At 45.3% G+C, this 17532-nt stretch overlaps 1 protein-coding gene across 18 annotated transcripts in view; it reads left to right on the top strand.

The window, feature by feature from the left end:
- The window catches only part of CLASP2 (cytoplasmic linker associated protein 2), a 2039150-nt gene that overhangs the window by 286014 nt on the left and 1735604 nt on the right, over window positions 1-17532 (top strand). For all 18 annotated transcript variants that reach the window (XM_078688301.1, XM_078688302.1, XM_078688307.1 and 15 more), the window contains exon 4: window positions 8380-8471. In XM_078688301.1, the coding sequence (XP_078544427.1) occupies window positions 8380-8471 (92 nt within the window). The remainder of the gene's footprint in view (window positions 1-8379; window positions 8472-17532) is intronic.

Raw genomic sequence — 17532 nt, forward strand, 5'->3', positions numbered from 1 at the left:
TGTTGTATTTCTATCTAGCACCCTAATTCGATATTCCCGATTTATGCCCTTATATGGCTATAATAAATAATATCCTTATAAAGGCATAAGAATCATATCCATATTTAGTAATAGCCCATGCAGTCCAAATCCAGCCATGGCTACTCCCCTAGACTCCTAGAAATTACAACGCGTTCTTTAAACAAACCAAACCTCCAGCAACCTGGGAATTCCCCATGCTTTTGTTTTGATTTGTCCTAGAACTCCTGCGAGCACTGGAAGAACGACCAGTTATTGACGTCTTATGTCCAACCTTACGTCAAACCCGGCACCTTTCAGGTATAAATATACCAACAGTTGCCTTAAGCAAACACACGGTGGTTTGGAGCAGAGCGGCTATCTAATTGCCCTAGAGCCCAGCTGATGCGAGAGCCCACGGACGCCGCCCCTCCCTTTTGACGCACTGAGAAAGACGCTGTCTTTTTCTCCAGCCGAGAAAATCCAGCTCCGGTGTTTCCAGCCGCCCTTGCGGGTTGCTGGGATATCGAGTCCTGAGAGAGAGATACCAGACCTTCTGCTTTCTATTACCCAGGTACGGAGCTGACTAAACCCTTAAGAGAATTCTTGATTCAGATCCTTGGCAAAACCAACTTAGCTTAAACTGCTACTTACTTACTCCTTCCCACGTATTAGGCTTAGGTAAGGTACACCGGGGTAGGCGTAGACTAGAAGCACCAGTTGAGTACATTAGTCAATGTTTTTATGTATGTATATATTTTATCCATTTTAAAGTATCGTTTGGCTAAGAAACCATATCAATGCTTTTACAGTATTATTTCATAATACTCCTTTTACTGTACGCACTTTACTTTATGATAAGTATTGCAATTGTGGCAATTCATTTCTCTTGCATGAAAAAGAAGACTGCTCAATAAATAACACCTTTTATTGAAAACACCCGTCTCTCTATTTCTCTGCACTCCTGGTGAAATTAAGCATGCACGATTGACTGAGTGAAATAGTTGTCTATTGTTTTCACACGACTCTAGAGATACACTCTTTATTCTGAGGGAGCAAAGTTGTCATGTTTATGCGGTTGTCAGAAGCTAATCCCTTCTTGTCTAAATCAGGAGATTCGAGAAAGTTTCTAGTGACCTCTGAGCTAGCTGGCAAAACTAATTAGGTCTAATATAGTCAGTAGAGACCTAGATGACCTCAGTCCTTCGTCTACACTGCTGTTTATATTATTCCAATGCGCAGAGCCTATTGGGAATATAGGAACTACACTACATGGCGCCCAACGTTTGGTAAGGCGATAATCTAACGCAAGACATTAGAGTAACTCAGTCGTGCTTTTCACACAGACCCCTTTTTCCCGTAAATACTCCAAAAGACGTCTGGAGTGGGTAAAAGGTTAACATCCGCCGGAACTTAGTAGGAAGAGATTCCTATGTATTAGTTTTTGGTTTAGTCAACGTTGAAGGATACAGTGTTCCAAAAGATTGTGCACCTAATCTTTGTTTCCCTTGAAACTTGATCTGCAACAAAAACTTTCTGTTAGTAAAAATGACGGAAAGTGAAGACGAAAGGGAGGAAGCTAGATTAGCAGCTCAACTCCTAGCGGATGACACAAGTCTCCAAGAAAATGACCCGAATGCTATAATCATTCCGGTAAATGTAAGAAAAACTATAACTAAAAAACTTATAGAAAATGGAGTATCATCACGAGGTGGTACAGTAATATTCGTGGTAGAGGCCCATGAATATCGGAAGACAAAGGTGTTCTATTCATGGATACATTTTCCAGCAGCACACGCTGTGACACACAAATTCCACTATTACAAAATAGAGGAATCTCCAGAGGAATACGCTCCTTTCGAGGACGTTGAAATCGCACTAACTTACCAAGAGCACCTGCTCTGGTTTAATGGCGCCCTAAAACATAAAAATCACATCACCAGGCTCGGTCCACTAGGTAGACCAGGAGCCACGTGGCCGGTTCTAGCCAGCTACACACCAAATCCAGACATAGAAAAAATGTCAGACCGGGAACTTTTAGCTCAGCTAAAACAACTAATCAAAATACATAGACAATTGGTCCAATATGTCATGCGGACTTCAACAGTCCAACCAGCAATAAAAATTCCACAGACCACCTCTAACCAGGGGAACACACATAAATTCACACCACAGAATATACAATCAGCCATTGGCAAAATTCCCGCAAAACGGGAAACAGATTCCATTCTGGTGAGCCCAGAAAATCACTCAAATAGAGGCGGTATTTCCTGATACTACACCTCATGAGAAACACAGAATTCTGAGTATCTGTCTTCCAATGGGGATCGCACCACATGTGGAGGACTGTGACACTTGGGGCACAGTCTTTGCTTCGATTTACACAAAAACACATGGTGTTCCGTCCATGGCGGTTATACCAGACGTACTAAGACCGATTCAAAATGAATACGGTCCAGAGCATGCTTTAACTCTAGGTATGAAATTACTAAAAGACTTTAAGCAAGTCTCGGCTATATTACTAGCCAACATAAAAGGAGAAGCAGCATCTGTGGCGATCCGCCAGAAATTGAAAGAAACAGATATAGCAGAACAACCTTTTGAACTTGCCAGAATCATAGAAAAATCCTATGAAGAACTAGGTAGAGATAGTTTGGGTGGGAAACCAATAAAACCCCAACTAATTGAAAATCCTGAAGAAACCTTTTATTAAAAATAATCTCAACACTCCAAAAAAGAGTTGGGAGGGTATTAAACAATCCACTCCCAGAGAAAAACGGTTTCAGTCTAGAGGAAGGTCGCCTCAACGAAGAGATAGATCTCCAGAACGAGGAGGCAAGTCTCCCCAGAGGGAGCCCTCTGAGAAAAGATACCACCTTAGAGATAGGGATAAATTGAGAAAACCTGACAGATATCAAGATATTGATACACGTCCCTCTCGATCTTTTCAGACTTCCTCACAGAAATCGGAAAGAATAGGACGGTCAGAACACAAGGAAGAGCACGTCAAGTCCAAAGACAAGGAACCTGCTCATCAAAGTAAAAAATTACAATTTCTAAAGAAGAAGGTAGCTAGTATTAAAATAAAACATGCCGAGGATTCTGAGGACACAACTGAAAAGCGGAGAGTGGGCCCAGACAGTGCTAGACAGCGCAGCAGAAGTAACCATAGCTCGCAAGATCTTGATGAATCTTCTGGAGACAGTGGACACAAATGAATACATTCAAGTGGAAACTGCAGACACCAGAGTTAGCAAACCCCATAAATTATACGAAATTACATTGCGTATAGAGGGGTACAAAACTAGGAAAGTAAAGGGTCTCTTTTGGGATAACCTTTCAAAAGGCTATGACATCCTTCTAGCTGAGAAAGACTGGCCACCAGAGTTTGTCAGGGAGTGCCCTCATGGCGAAGAAATGATTATGCCTGCCTTCTCAAATCACATTCCAATACATAAAAAATACACATTTGCTAGAAAATCGGCAGTGGCCCAAGCTCCTGCATTATATAAAAATCATGTAGGATGGGATGAGGTTTCTCCTCACCATAAAATACAGTTAAAAAATCAACCAACTGCACAAAGGCAGTACCCAGTTAAGCAAGAAGCTAAAAAGCAAGTCAGGGAGATCTTAGATCAACTTGAATACCAGGGGGTGATTGAAACATACACCTCACAAATGAACAATCCTTTGTTTCCTGTCTCCAAGCCAGACGATTCATATCGTCTAGTTTTGGACTACAGACACCTAAACTCCTGCTGCAAAACATTTGCAGTACAAAACTCACACAGGGCAGCACTAATGAATAACATCGTGCGCAAAAAATATAAAACAACATTAGATATCTCAAATGGTTTCTTTTGTCAAAACATTGCACCTGAAATCAGGTATTTGACCGCTTTCTCAACAATGGGGTCGCAAAAACAATTCTGTCGACTCCCACAGGGATTCAAGAATATCCCAGGATTATTCTCAGCAAGGGTAACAGAATTACTACAAATGTATGATGATGAGGCATTATCTTATGTCAATGACATCTATCCTACAGACGACGACCTGGAGACACACTTGAAAAGAGTGAACACCACAATACTTGGGTTCGCATCTGAAGGGTATAAATTCAACTTTAAGAAGTCACGAATTGCCCATCTAACTGTCCTGTTTTTAGGATATGAATTATCAAGTGAAGGCAAAAGCCTAGCAGACAACTTCTTAGAGAAGTGTGCTGTACTCCAAGCTCCAAAAACGCTGAAGAACTTACAATCAATACTAGGTTTCCTGAATTTCGGAAGAACATACTAAATTATGCAGAGAGGGTTAAACCTCTCTATGAATTAATAAAACCTGATTTCAAACCAATAAATTGGACTCAGAAACACACAGAAATTTTAAGATCATTACAGACAGACATGTTAACTAAAACAAAACTGCAAACACGCGCAAATGAACTCAACCTTGGAATCCGAGTCATCCTAGGAAGATGCGGATTCACGTACCTGACCTCTAATGAGGGAGATATGGTACCAATAGCTTATAAATCACATTTGTACACACAAGCTGAACTGAAATTCAGTTCTACTGAAAAAATTCTAACTGCGGTTCAAACTGCTGTAGCAAAAGAAAGAGCCCTAGCCCAAGGCAAGAGCATATCTGTTTTAACAGCAGTATCAGCCCTTGAGGCAGTGACAAGACCACACATTCCAAATGCAGTGGCATTAGATCCAAAATGGATACAATGGGAAAATTATCTTGCTGCAGAAGACGTGAAACACGCTTTTGACCCGAAAATAAAAAAACTAGAACATCTAGAATACGAACATGAATATCCTCTGCCGATCGAAATTCTGCCTCTCGAACAATACACCCGTGTGATTTACACAGACAGATTTGCACAACACTACGTTGTGGGAAATCAAACTTACAATGCAGCGTGCGCGATTGTTAAAGGTCGCTGGCGCTTAGGTAAATTCAGACCGATAATTACAAAAACTGAATCACTCAGAAACTGTACAGCTCAGCGAGCTGAAATAAGATCTTTAAAGATGGCGCTTGAAAATGCCGATCGTGAATTCCCCACACTGATAGTGTGCGATTCGCATTACTGCGTCCAGTCTTACAATAAGAGCGTGCAGACTTGGATTCAAAACGTTTACAAAGATGACACAGGTGCCACAATAAAGCATAAAAAGCCTTGGGAACAAGTAGTTCTTTTACAGAAAGAACTACAAAAGACTCACGTGATACATACACTGAGTCATCAACGTGATGGCGTTCACGTTGCAGGGAATTCATTGGCTAACAGAGCCGCAGCGGTCAAACCGGCTTCCGTAGCTACAAAAAACCGTACTAAAAAACAAATAGACGGTGAAACGCTACTAGCAGTAAGAGCCTCAATGAAAGGCAACTATGCGGCGTTACCTCTGAATTATCCACTCGGAAATAAATACATAATTGATGCAAACTCCGTTCCCCGAGTGGGGGATAGAGTAATTCCAAACTCGAACCGGAGGGCTTACTTGATTCAAGAAGCACGTATGGGACAGGGTCTGAGGCACCGAGAGATGTTGAAGTCTGTAATAGAATTACAATCGCAATACTGGTGGCCGGGGATGAACGTGCAAATTTACAACTTTGCAACTAATTGTCAGAACTGTAATAGAGATTGCAGTGGTGAACCAGATGAAACACCAGCCCAGATACCCTTATTAGAAAGCATTAGGCGATCTATACGCAAAAATCCAGAAGGAAAAAGGCGATCCCATAATTATTAAGACTAGATTCACTAAAAATGTAGGCCCCAGCGCTCGGCTGACGCCAGAACTGTTATAAAAGATTTGCGAGTCTTTATCGGCACATACGCAATTGGCATCCTACATTCTGACCAGGGTCCTGCGTTTAGCTCTCAAGCTTATAAAGAGGCCATGACCAGCATGGGCATTGCATTGCGGTTCTCTTCTCCCTTCCATCCTGAGGGAAATGCGGTAGTGGAAAGAAAAAAACGTGACATAAAGCAATCTATAACGGCGAGGGTATTAGGTTCGGGTGATGGGTGGGTCAAACATTTAACAAGTGTCCAATGTAGTCTTAACAATCTGCCAAGAAATTCTCTAAAAGGTATCACTCCATATGAACTATTGTTCGATACTAGAATGCAAATCCAGGACTTAGATTGTCACACTTCAGTGGTAAAAGAAAAAAGCCTTTGATATCAAAGATCGTTTGGCTGTTTTACAGGACATAAATGAAACAAGAAGAAGTCTTAGTAACACAAAATTAAAGCCAACAGTCACTGAAGAGAAACGACCTGTCCCAACAAGACCTGTCTGGATTCCAAAGATTGGGGATCTAGTCAGAGAGAAGATCGCGGTGAAGAAGGAATTTGGGCCTTCTTACAGAAAAGCAGTACCTGTCTTAGCTGTCAGCGGAACAAGATCAGTAGTACTACTGCCCCTTGCTGGTAAAAAGGAGAACAGAGTTGTATCCATCGACCTGGTAAAACCACAATCATGTGGCCAATAATAAGTAGTAGGCCCAGTGGACTACCAAAAAGTAGCAGAAGACCAAATCTTGCTACAATCCAAGAGGTTCAAACTGAGAGACTAATCACATTTGATAAACCTGCAGTGAATAAAAAAGGACTATGCAACAAAGCCATGGAACTTGTGCCTCTTGAAACCCAAATTGCAACAGTTCGTCAAGAAACACCTGTCTACAACGATGTAGCCTCAGACTATGCTAATGAAAGAAAGAAAAATGCAAACAAAGACTAATGAGAATCCGGAAGCAATTCCAACAATTGACAGAACTGCATCTGGCTACTTCATCAATTTCGATGACTTTTCTGATGATCCAAGTGAACATGAAGAAATGCCAGCAACAAAAGCTTTCAAAGACAAAGTAACTGAACTCTTTCATCAACTAAAAGAAACATATCTGATTTCCCCATGGATTGAATTTTGGATTGTGTTAGGTGTACTTTTCCTCCTGCGTTGGCTCATCATGGTTTTATGTTTGGGTAGATTTATTGATGGAAAATGTAGTAGAATGGACACAGCAAGTTAGAACATCAACTTGGCCCTAAAGCCTCACACATCCTCACACATCGAGAAAAGAGAACTGTCATCAGTGAACATCACAGCCAATCCTATACCCGGTGGGGTAGCATGGGACAAAACAGATTATGAAATCTATGGCCCGATTGAGCTCTTGAAATATCCACACCATTTTAAGGTTTCCTTAAGTGACTTTGTGACACCAAGTACTTTCTCTGATGATTGGGACTTTGAAAATATTAATAATATGATGTCAGATTTAGTAATGTCAGCCAAATTCACAGAACATGATTATTTACAGGGTTCATCAAATTATGAAGAAATGTACTGTTTTAATCATTATGGTCATCACTATTTGCATAAATCTGCTCAACCTAGAAATGTTTTTAATTATAACCAATGGGAGGAGGGGCGCTAGAGGGCGCGCACACGGAATGGCCGCCTAACAGGGAGGCTCCCGTTCCCTGGAGAACTTATCCTTCAATAATCCTATCCTACTGGAGGTCGAGTGTCCCCAAATGAAGCTGCTTCGGTGAAATATACTGCCATCTACACTCGGTCCGATTTATGGGTCGCTAGCTGCACCTGGGATCGAGAAAGCGACCCTGCTGGAGTCCCCCGGCAGAGCCACTGGAGTTGGCGGGATGCGGGGATCGGATTACTGCTGCTAGGAGAGGCCGGGGATTGCCACGAGGCGGCAGGCCCTAACCCGTTGGCCTTGACTGCGGAGCTCACACTTCCTGAAACAGTCGGCGCGGCGATTGTCCCCCCCTCCCCTGACTTCTGGGAGCCGCCCTGGTGCCAGAGTACTTGGCGGCATAGAGCTGCCGAATTGGCCCGTCTTCGCGCCGCTAGTACACGTCCACTTAACAGTATTTTAGCAAATTGAGCTTGCAACTTTGGTGTGCATTTCTGTAATTATTGTATTTGTTCTTATCTGCTTTTATGGTTCTTCGAACCGAAAGATGATGATTCATTGAATGTAGATTTCATATTGCGATGTTTAAGTTTCTGAGATCATGTTAGTTTTTCAGTTGGCAACGTAAAATTGTCTTTCAGCAAGAAACAACATATAGCAATGGATTTGTGCTGCTGTCCGTCATTAAGAGCATCAACTGAAGCCCATGTTGGGGAAAATTCCAAATAGTAGCATTTAGACTTTGATGTTTTTATCGAAAATCTATTTCATGCTCAACTAACTTCTGACTCCCTAACATTTTTATTCTGTCACATTTTCATAACCAATCAGAATGTTTTTAACAGATGTGCATCTCACATTCTTTATTTTCGCCTGTAATGCAAGCCAAGTGTCTATGATTTATTTCAACAGAATGTCTGGGAGCGGCTCACTGCTGGCTTCAAACACAAGAACTTCCGAACCAGAGAAGGAGTCTGCATGTGTCTCATTGCAACCTTAAACACGTAAGCACATCCTTTTTTTTTCTTTACATGCGTCTGTATTGGTTTAAGTCAGTTATTTTTAAATCGTTTTTGCAGTTCAGTACTTCATTCTAATCTTTTATCATCTAGAAGCAACACTTATGTAATAAGAGGTGCTGCGAATTAGGCATTAATAGATATCTTACCTTCTTGGTTTAAATTTTCTCCTTTGGAGAAAATAGGTCTGACACTTCCTTTTGAACAAGACTTCAGGAATCAAAGTACCGGGCACTGTTCCAAGATAAGCGGGCCTGAATTTGTGAAAGAGTAGCTACTCAGTCTTATAATAAGTATATACTTAGGATGAATGATATGCAGGGGTGTGAGTAGGTCGAGGGTCAGGCCAGGGATGTATTCATGGGAATCAAAGGTGAGCAAAAAGCAGGTCTCCCTGCAAATGGCTCATTGTTAGAAGTTGGAACATCCTACCAGAATGTCCCTGCATTTTGTACTGTACAAAATTCACCGGTGGTTGTATTTTTCACATATTACGACTTGCTTACAGATAACTTCAGCTGCTGTTTGGAAAACAGACATTTTCCAAAGTCACCCCTTTCTCGTTATTCACTGTATCTCACTTCTACGCTTTTGATCCCATGACGTTCTTCCTTATTCTTGTGTTTGTTGCGACCAAGAAGCATTCCAATCTTACTGTGTTTTGGTCAGATGAATGTATCCTTCCACCTCTAACCTCGAGTTACAAGCCTTCCACTCTCTCTTTCTGCTCTCCAGCTCTTCTGATAGTGTTGGGTGACCATTTTATAATGTTTTTCGAACCCTTCCAAGGTGGCTAGTGAATGCATGTGCATAAATGCTGTTCTGTAGTAGGGGATCTCTGTGTATAGTCATAATCAAGTGAATAGTTCCGCCCATGTGCGGGGACCCCAGAGCAATCAAAAATAATCTCTTAAGCTGTCTTCTTTCCACTCCTGCATAGACACTTAAGTGAAAATCAAAGACAAATAATGCAGCCTACAACTACAAGGCTACACTGGCCAGCATTTCATAGTGAAGTGAAAAGAATAACCAAATAAAATCAAATTTTACACATATTGCCAAGTTTCACCCAAAGAAAAACTTCCCTTCACCAAAATCCTTGAAATGATAGAGAGGAAGGGTTGGACAGACAACCCCCCATAGGCTGCCATTATGTGTCTGGAAAAGGGATACCGTGCCTTTAAGGAACTCTCCAGAGACCCTCGGTATCCCAGGATGCACAGCCAAAGTCCTTTTACTTTCAGTTCTTTTTTCCGGCTCCTGCTAGCAGGACCCTGGAGCATTGAGCTCTCCCTTTTTGGGTATTTCTTCAATTTATGGCACTTTTCCAGTGTTTTGAGTGTTTCACTCGTCGTCTGGGGTCTTCCTCTTGCTGCGTTTTTTAACCAGTTTTACCACCTCTTTTTGTCGAAAATGCCAGCTTTATTCAACAAGTGCCCGGAGTGTGATAGGAAGAAGGCCAAATCTGACCCCCACAGAGTATGCATACTCTGTCTCCCTTCCAACCATGTCCCTGACTCCTGAGATATCTGTCACTCTTTCTCCAGGAGGACCCTGCGTGACAGGGAGAAGATTCGTCTCCAAGGCCTGGAGCAGAGGAGACATCAGGAAACAGGGGGGACTTCTGGGCATGGAGGAACTCCGTCATCGTCCTCTTCCCATGCTTCGGCCTCTGGGGGGCTCCCCAGTCAAGAAAAGGCCCAGAAAAGGCACCGATCCCGGTCGACGTTGATAGCTTCGGCGTCGAGAGGTATGACCACCATCTGCTCCCCATCGACCCAGGGCTCTGGGTCCAAGCGGCGTCGCCGTTCGACGTCGAGGGGCAGGACGTCGAGACCTCGGACGAGGTCGACGTCGTGGACTTCACCGGCGTCGACACACCATCGACGTCGAGATGAGTCCAGGAGGCGACGGCGCTCGCCGTAGAGGCTGCTTCGCCGTCGACACGACGGTCGACGTCTAGAAGATCGATGTCGAGAAGTAGAAAGTCTAAGAGGTCGACGTTGAGGACAGAAAAATCGACGCCGAGGAGGCGTTCAAAGCCCAGGACAGTGTCGCCTGCCTCTGTTGTCTTAATCGGCGAGTTCCCGGTCGCGGCGGCGCCGGCGATCGGCCGCAAAGAGGTCTGCCTCCAGGACATCTTCTTCAAGGCCTGCTCAGAAGAAGAGGAGAGTGGTGAGATCGGAATCAGAGTATTCACGGACCTACTCCTCTTCTAGGCCCAGGACGGCTACGCCTCCACCACTGCCTCCGAGGATGCCTCCTCCACATCCTCCTCCTCCTCCAGCAACGATTCCTCCTCCTCCTCCTCCTCCACTTCCACTGCCTCCTACACCACCTCTGCCTCCACTTCCACCCCCTCCCCGGCCTCCACAACCTTGGCCTGGGGTTCCGGCTCCGACTCCTCCGCTTCTGCCTCCTCCAAAACCGGAGGCTCCGGCGAGACCCAGGAGATCTAGATCTAAGTCTAGAGGGAGAGATCGCACTCACAGTAGACATCGCTCCTCCGCAAGGTCCCGTCATCGCCATCGGAGGGACAGGTCGCGGTCCCGTTACACGGACTCCTCAAGTGACCGGTGGTATTCTCCAACGTTATCGGATTCCCCTCCTACGAGTGTCACCTGTGGACGACATACAAAATGACCTGGCAGTGCGGAGAAATATTACTCAGGACAAGTGGGTGCTGAATATTGTTTGCAATGGATACAGTCTTCGTTTTGTCAGCCCTCCTCCAGCAATTCCACCTGTTCGCTCGCAGTTCCAGCTGCACGAGCTCCAGGCGGAGGCCGATACCCTGTTAAGGAAAAGGGCGATAGAAGACGTCCCTTTGTCTCAAAGGGGAAAGGGGCTTTACTCACGGTTCTTTCTGGTGCGCAAGAAGAACAAGAACGAGTTCAGGCCCATTCTGGATTTGCGACAAGCAAACAAATGGATTCGCAGGGAAAAGTTTTGCATGCTGTCTTTGCACCAGATTGATCCTCAACTGCAAAGAGGAGACTGGCTTTGCGCATTACATCTACAGGATGGGTACTTCCAAGTGCCCATTGCATCGAAACACCTGAAGTTCCTGCGCTTTCCAGTCTGCACCAATCACTATCAGTACACCGTACTACCGTTTGGACTGAAGTCTGCACCGAGGACTTTTTCAAAATGCATGGCAGTGGTGGCAGCGCACCTGAGAAAGAACAAGGTGTTTATCTACCCGAACCTGGACGATTGGTTGATCAAAGTCTCCACCTTCCAGGAAGCGCAATTGCACTTCAACAGGACGGCCGTTCTGTTGAACCAGCTGGGGTTGCACATAAACATGTCCAAGTTTTTTCCGACTCCTGTCCAGTGCCTACAGTACTTGGGAGCCTCCATCGATACTCTTTCAGCAAGCGCGTCTCCTTCGGAGGAGAGACGCTTATCGATCCTTCGGAAGGCTCAGGCTCTCATAGCTGTTCCATCTACGACAGTGAGGTCGGTATCTTCTCTACTGGGGTCGATGGCCTCTTGCATCTTCCTCACTCCTCACGCACGCCTTCATATGAGGCCGCTGCAGGAATGTCTGGAGGATCAGTGGGACCAGAAGCGGGGGAGCTGGGACGACAGGATGCGGCTGTCCCTTCACGCTCAACAGTCCCTGTGATGGTGGTGCTCCGCAGAGAATCTCCTCAAGGGGGTTCCATTCCACAAGGACATTCCCATTCAGACTATCGTCATGGATGCTTCTCTCCACGGCTGGGGAGCGCAGTCAGACCATCTACAGATCCAGGGAACGTGGTCCCCGGCGGAATCCACATATCACATCAATTTCCTGGAACTCAGAGCTGTTCACTTGGCACTGAAGGCCTTTCATCCGTCTTTCCAGACCAACTCCTTGCTTGTACAGACGGACAATACGACCACAATGTATTACCTCAACAAGCAGGGGGGCTCGAGATCGCGCACACTGTCACAAGAAGCGCAGGCGATCTGACACTGGCTGCTAGCCAGAGGATTGGTGATAACGGCTACCCATCTGCCAGGTGTACAGAATGCTCAGGCTGACGCACTCAGAAAGCTGGTGCAAGAAAACCACGAGTGGGTCCTAAACGACGAGGTGCTAGGAAACATCTTCGACAGGTGGAGCACTTCAGACGTAGATCTGTTCGTCACCGCCGAAAACAGAAAATGCCGAGACTTCCCCTCCAGGTACTACCAACAGGGGACTCTGGGGAACACGCTATGGATCAGCTGGTCGAACAGCTTTCTGTACGCTTTTCCACCCATTCCCCTGATTCCGGTCTCAGTCCAGAGCACGGATGATTCTCATTGCTCCGGAGAGGGCCGACAGTGGTGGTTCACGGACCTGCTTCACAGGTCTCTTCTTCCCCACCTGCGGCTACCGTGTCGGCCAGACCTTCTCACGAAGTTCGGGGGCAGATGGTGCATCCCAACCTCTCCTCGTTGAGTTTGGCGGCATGGCTCCTGAGATAGTGCAATATGGACACCTGAATCTTCTTGACGATTGCATGGATATACTCAAGGAGGCTAAGCGACCTTCCACTAGGACTTCCTATGCCAACAAGTGGAAGAGGTTCTGCATCTGGTGCACTTCCAAGAACTATGATGCGACGACCTGCAAGGAAGATGTCATACTTCCATACCTTTTGCATTTGGCTCAATCTGGCCTTAATTTTCATTCTATTAAGGTTCACCTCGCAGCATTAACTGCATATAGTAAATGCCCTTCACAGACATCCTTCTTCCAGATTCCTGTGATTAAAGATATTTTGGAAGGATTGAAGAAAGTGTTTCCTCTTGTTCGGCGTCCTTCGCCTTCATGGGAGCTGAATGTGGTGCTGTCCAGGTTGATGAAGGAACCTTTTGAACCTATTTATAAGGCTTCACTACAACACTTATCATGGAAGGCGGCTTTCCTCGTGGCTATTACATCGGCCCGCAGGGTGAGTGAGATTCAGGCATTGTGTTGCCAAGATCCTTATACTGTATTTCATGCTGCTAAGGTTGTGATGCGTACTTACCCTAAGTTCCTTCCTAAGGTGATTTCTGATTTCCATGTCAATCAGACTATAACTTTACCTACGTTTTTCCAAAATCCTTCCACTGCAGCGGAAAGGTCTCTTCATTCCCTGGATGTCAGAAGGGTGTTGAAATTCTACTTGGATAAGACCAAGGACATTCGTTTGCTTGTCAATTATGGGTCGGTCAGGACTGGTCTTGCCACCTCAAAACAGTCCATCTCGAGGTGGATTGTGTCATGTATCCAGTTATGTTATCAGAAAGCTTACAAGACATTAGAGGGTAAGCCTAAGGCTCATTCTACCAGGGGCAAAGCAGCTACAACGGCTTTGCTACGTAATGTTCCCATTGCAGATATCTGCAGGGCTGCCACTTGGAAGTCGGTCCATACCTTTGCTAAACACTACTGTCTGGACTCTGATGCCAGGGCAGATGCTCCGGTTGGGCAGGCTTCGTTGAGAAATCTGTTTGTACAGTAGTGGTGTCTTTTTCCTCCACCGCCGGATTGGTTTGTTGGGATGGGCTTGCCATTCTATTCACTAGATTATGATTATGACTATACACAGAGACCCCCCTACTACAGAAGGAGTAGTTTCTTACTTGTAACTCCAGTTCTGTAGTAGGGGGTTTCTCTGTTATAGTCATAAGCGCCCGCCCTCCTCCCCGGTGGAGAAAATGATAATGTACTGTATGCTACAGGCCTTGCTTTATACACCTTCAAAAAGAACTGAAAGTAAAAGGACTTTGGCTGTGCATCCTGGGATACCAAGGGTCTCTGGAGAGTTCCTTAAAGGCACGGTATCCCTTTTCCAGACACATAATGGCAGCCTATGGGGGCTTGTCTGTTCAACCCTTCCTCTCTATCATTTCAAAGATTTTGGTGAAGGGAAGTTTCTCTATGGGTGAAACTTGGCAATATGTGTAAAATTTGATTTTATTTGGCTATCCTTTTCACTTCACTATGAAGTGCTTGCCAGTGTAGCCTTGTAGCTGTAGGCTGCATTATTAGTCTTTGATTTTCTCTTAAGTGTCTATGCAGGACTGCAAAGAAGACAGCTTAAGAGATTATTTTCGATTGCTCCGGGGTCCCCGCACATGGGCGGGACTATTCACTAGATTATGACTATAACAGATGTACCCCTACTACAGAACTGGAGTTACAGGTAAGAAATTACTCCTTCTTGTAATTATTTTTCTTAAGCTAAACTGAAGCATTGGCAGAGTTAATTTTTGACAAAAATTATAACCTTTTGCATTGCCAAAGCTTATTTCTTCTCACGGGACTGCCAGTAATGATAAACGGTTTAATTATATTTTGCAGAGCACTTCAGTGCAGTTTAATTTCCACTTGTAATGAAGTTAACTCTTAAGCGATAGGCAGAACTGTACGTCCCTGTTCGCTTTTGCTCACCAGTTCATGTTTAATTCTTCTGTCACTGTGCTTGCAGCACAGGAACTTTCAGTGATGCAGCCGGTGTCCTTAGGGTAGGCACCCGCAAGGTCTGGTCCAACTCCAAGTCAGGCTGCTCGCTGCAGCACCCGATGGCGCAGGCTATCCCTCTTGAGTGGTGCTGCTGGCTTCTCCAGTTATTGGAGCAGCTTGCGAAGATGCAGTAAGTCAGCATTTCCAAATGCAGCCTGTCTTTTCCTCGGGCGACGGTCTGAATTCTTTGTCCACTTTGGTATTGACAGCCATCCTGCATACGGGGGTGCCAAGGTACTTGGAAAATCAGGCGCAGACTACTACGGTGATTCCTCTACAACAGTGGTTATAGGTCTCGACGCTCCTTCAGTAACAACTTTTCCGGTGGTCCCTCCTGGCATACGGGAGCAGCACGGTGATACAGGTGTAGCAAGACCCGCACATCACTCAACACTTGGCTCGGTCCACGACGGTCACCTCCTGTCATATAGGGGTTCCTGAACTGACACTCCTGCACACGAGCTATGACCCTTTCGGTGCTCAGCCAAAATTCTCATTCCACTCACAGCGAGTCCTCATGGTAAGGCTCCCCACTCGACCGTGCTCCCTCAAAACACTCACTTCCTCCTCACAGGCCACAATGGTGATATTGGTTTCCGTGGGTGAGGACTTCTCACCCAGCAGGGAGACTGGTTGGCCTTTGCCCCCAGTCCTGGTCACAGGCAGAAGTCCTGCACAGCATCCCATTCTGATATAGACCGTTTGACTGCTTGGCAGTGATCAAGTTTGTGTCTCAAACCCCCCTTCTTATAGTCCATTTCCAGACACTAAAATATGATTGAGGGTCTGAGTCTTTGAAGTTTTATGTTGGGGTTCTTCTTTTGAAGTGCCAACTTCTATTTCTTTTTCTTTCCCCTTGAATAGAGGTCTGTCACAGCAGGCATACATCAGAAGCTGAGTGACCCTCACAAAATTAATGGGAGTGCCCAAAGTTCACACCTGAATGCTGGCCACAGTGATATATGCACCAAAAGGTTACTCCCAGCTCTATTCTTTATCATTCTCTTACAAGCCCTTTCCTGAGATGTGTCCAGGCCCCATCCCTTCATCCAATGTACCCTTCATCCAATGTACCCCACCAACTCACAGGAATTCTGCAATACACATCTGTCTGGGGGATTTCCCTACCCACATGTCTTCACCAGGCAGGTGTGGGCTTCCCAAAAGGGAATCCAGGGTCCTCCATGTAATATACCAATGCAGGCAAACTTACGCAGTGTACATTGATAGTACACTTACTGTCCAGATCTGTTTCCTCCATGCATTGCAAAATTACATGTACACATGCAATTCAGAACACACATTTAGCCTGCACACTTGTCAGCTCTGAAGCTTTTTTGTACTTTACCTGGGTGTGCCATTTCTCCAGTATTTTATCTTTTATAGATTCACATGCTTGAATCTTCCCCATCGTCTCAGTGGTAGTCCCACGGTAACAGTAAAATAGAAGTATCAGGGTTTAAAAATGTAATCTCTTTTGAAATTTAATAGCATTTAGTAATCAGTTAACCTCATTGAAGAACATCCAAACTCCAGCCAATCACATCACAGACCCAGAGTATCCATCCCCTGCAGGACCAACATACCTCAGATTTCTTACCGCACGTCGTGTGTTAGGGAGTCTCCCTGAGCTCTGCTCAGTCACAGTGTCTCTACCTTGACCTTATCAACTTTCAGTTACCAGTTCCTTTTTCTTCAACCTTCTCTTCAGCTAAGGTACTGTTGGAAAGTGAGTGAACCCTTTTACTGTTTTTGCTGCATTATGCCTGAGTCTAAAAAATGGCTGTTTGGCCCTGCAAGACTTGTGGAAAGTCCAGGCTTTTCTATTAAGATCCACGTAAAGAGTGCTTATTCTGCCTCTATCCAGCTCATAAGCCCAGAGACTGTAAACATTGCTGGACTTTTGCTTCAAAAACCCTTAAGGATCGTGAGGGAAGACTGCTCCTCTGTCTTCAGAGGAGCAAATCTCTAAAAGATTCTGACTTCGAGAGTGAGGAGAGGTCTCGTACCTCGTCTAAGAGAAGGAAGAAGATCCTCCTTCTGTCCAGAGAGACCCAAAGAAATCAAGATCTCAAGGCAAGGAGACTTCTGTGCTAAAAAGGTGCAGCCTGGCTCTTCTCTTGCCCAGCAGAGATCTGGCTGTGCGCCTCCATCTGCACCACATACTCCCTCAGAGAAAATCTGCCCGTCGACGGCCTCGTCAATGAAGCTTTCACCGTCTACGACTGCTAAATCAGGTGCACCATCGACGGTTTCATCAGCGGCATCTGCGACGTCGACGGTCAGGGCGATGACGGTAATAGCGTTGACGAAGGCTGAGGTGGTGCTGTCGACGGCGACAACGGTGAGGAGTTCTACCTCAATGAGAGCTTCACGGTTGACGGATCGGCCGGGCGCTGCATCGTCGACGAACATCTACACACCTTCAACGTGGTCACTTGCACCGTTACTGACAACAATCCCATCGACGAGGAAGATTGACATGCCCTTTTCAAAGACAATTCCATCCTTATTGCAGGATTTCTCCAAAATAGCTCTGCTGCCTCCTACTCGTGT

Source organism: Lissotriton helveticus, chromosome 4_1 (genome assembly GCF_964261635.1).
Source record: "Lissotriton helveticus chromosome 4_1, aLisHel1.1, whole genome shotgun sequence".
In the NCBI taxonomy this organism is placed as follows: Eukaryota; Metazoa; Chordata; class Amphibia; order Caudata; family Salamandridae; genus Lissotriton; species Lissotriton helveticus.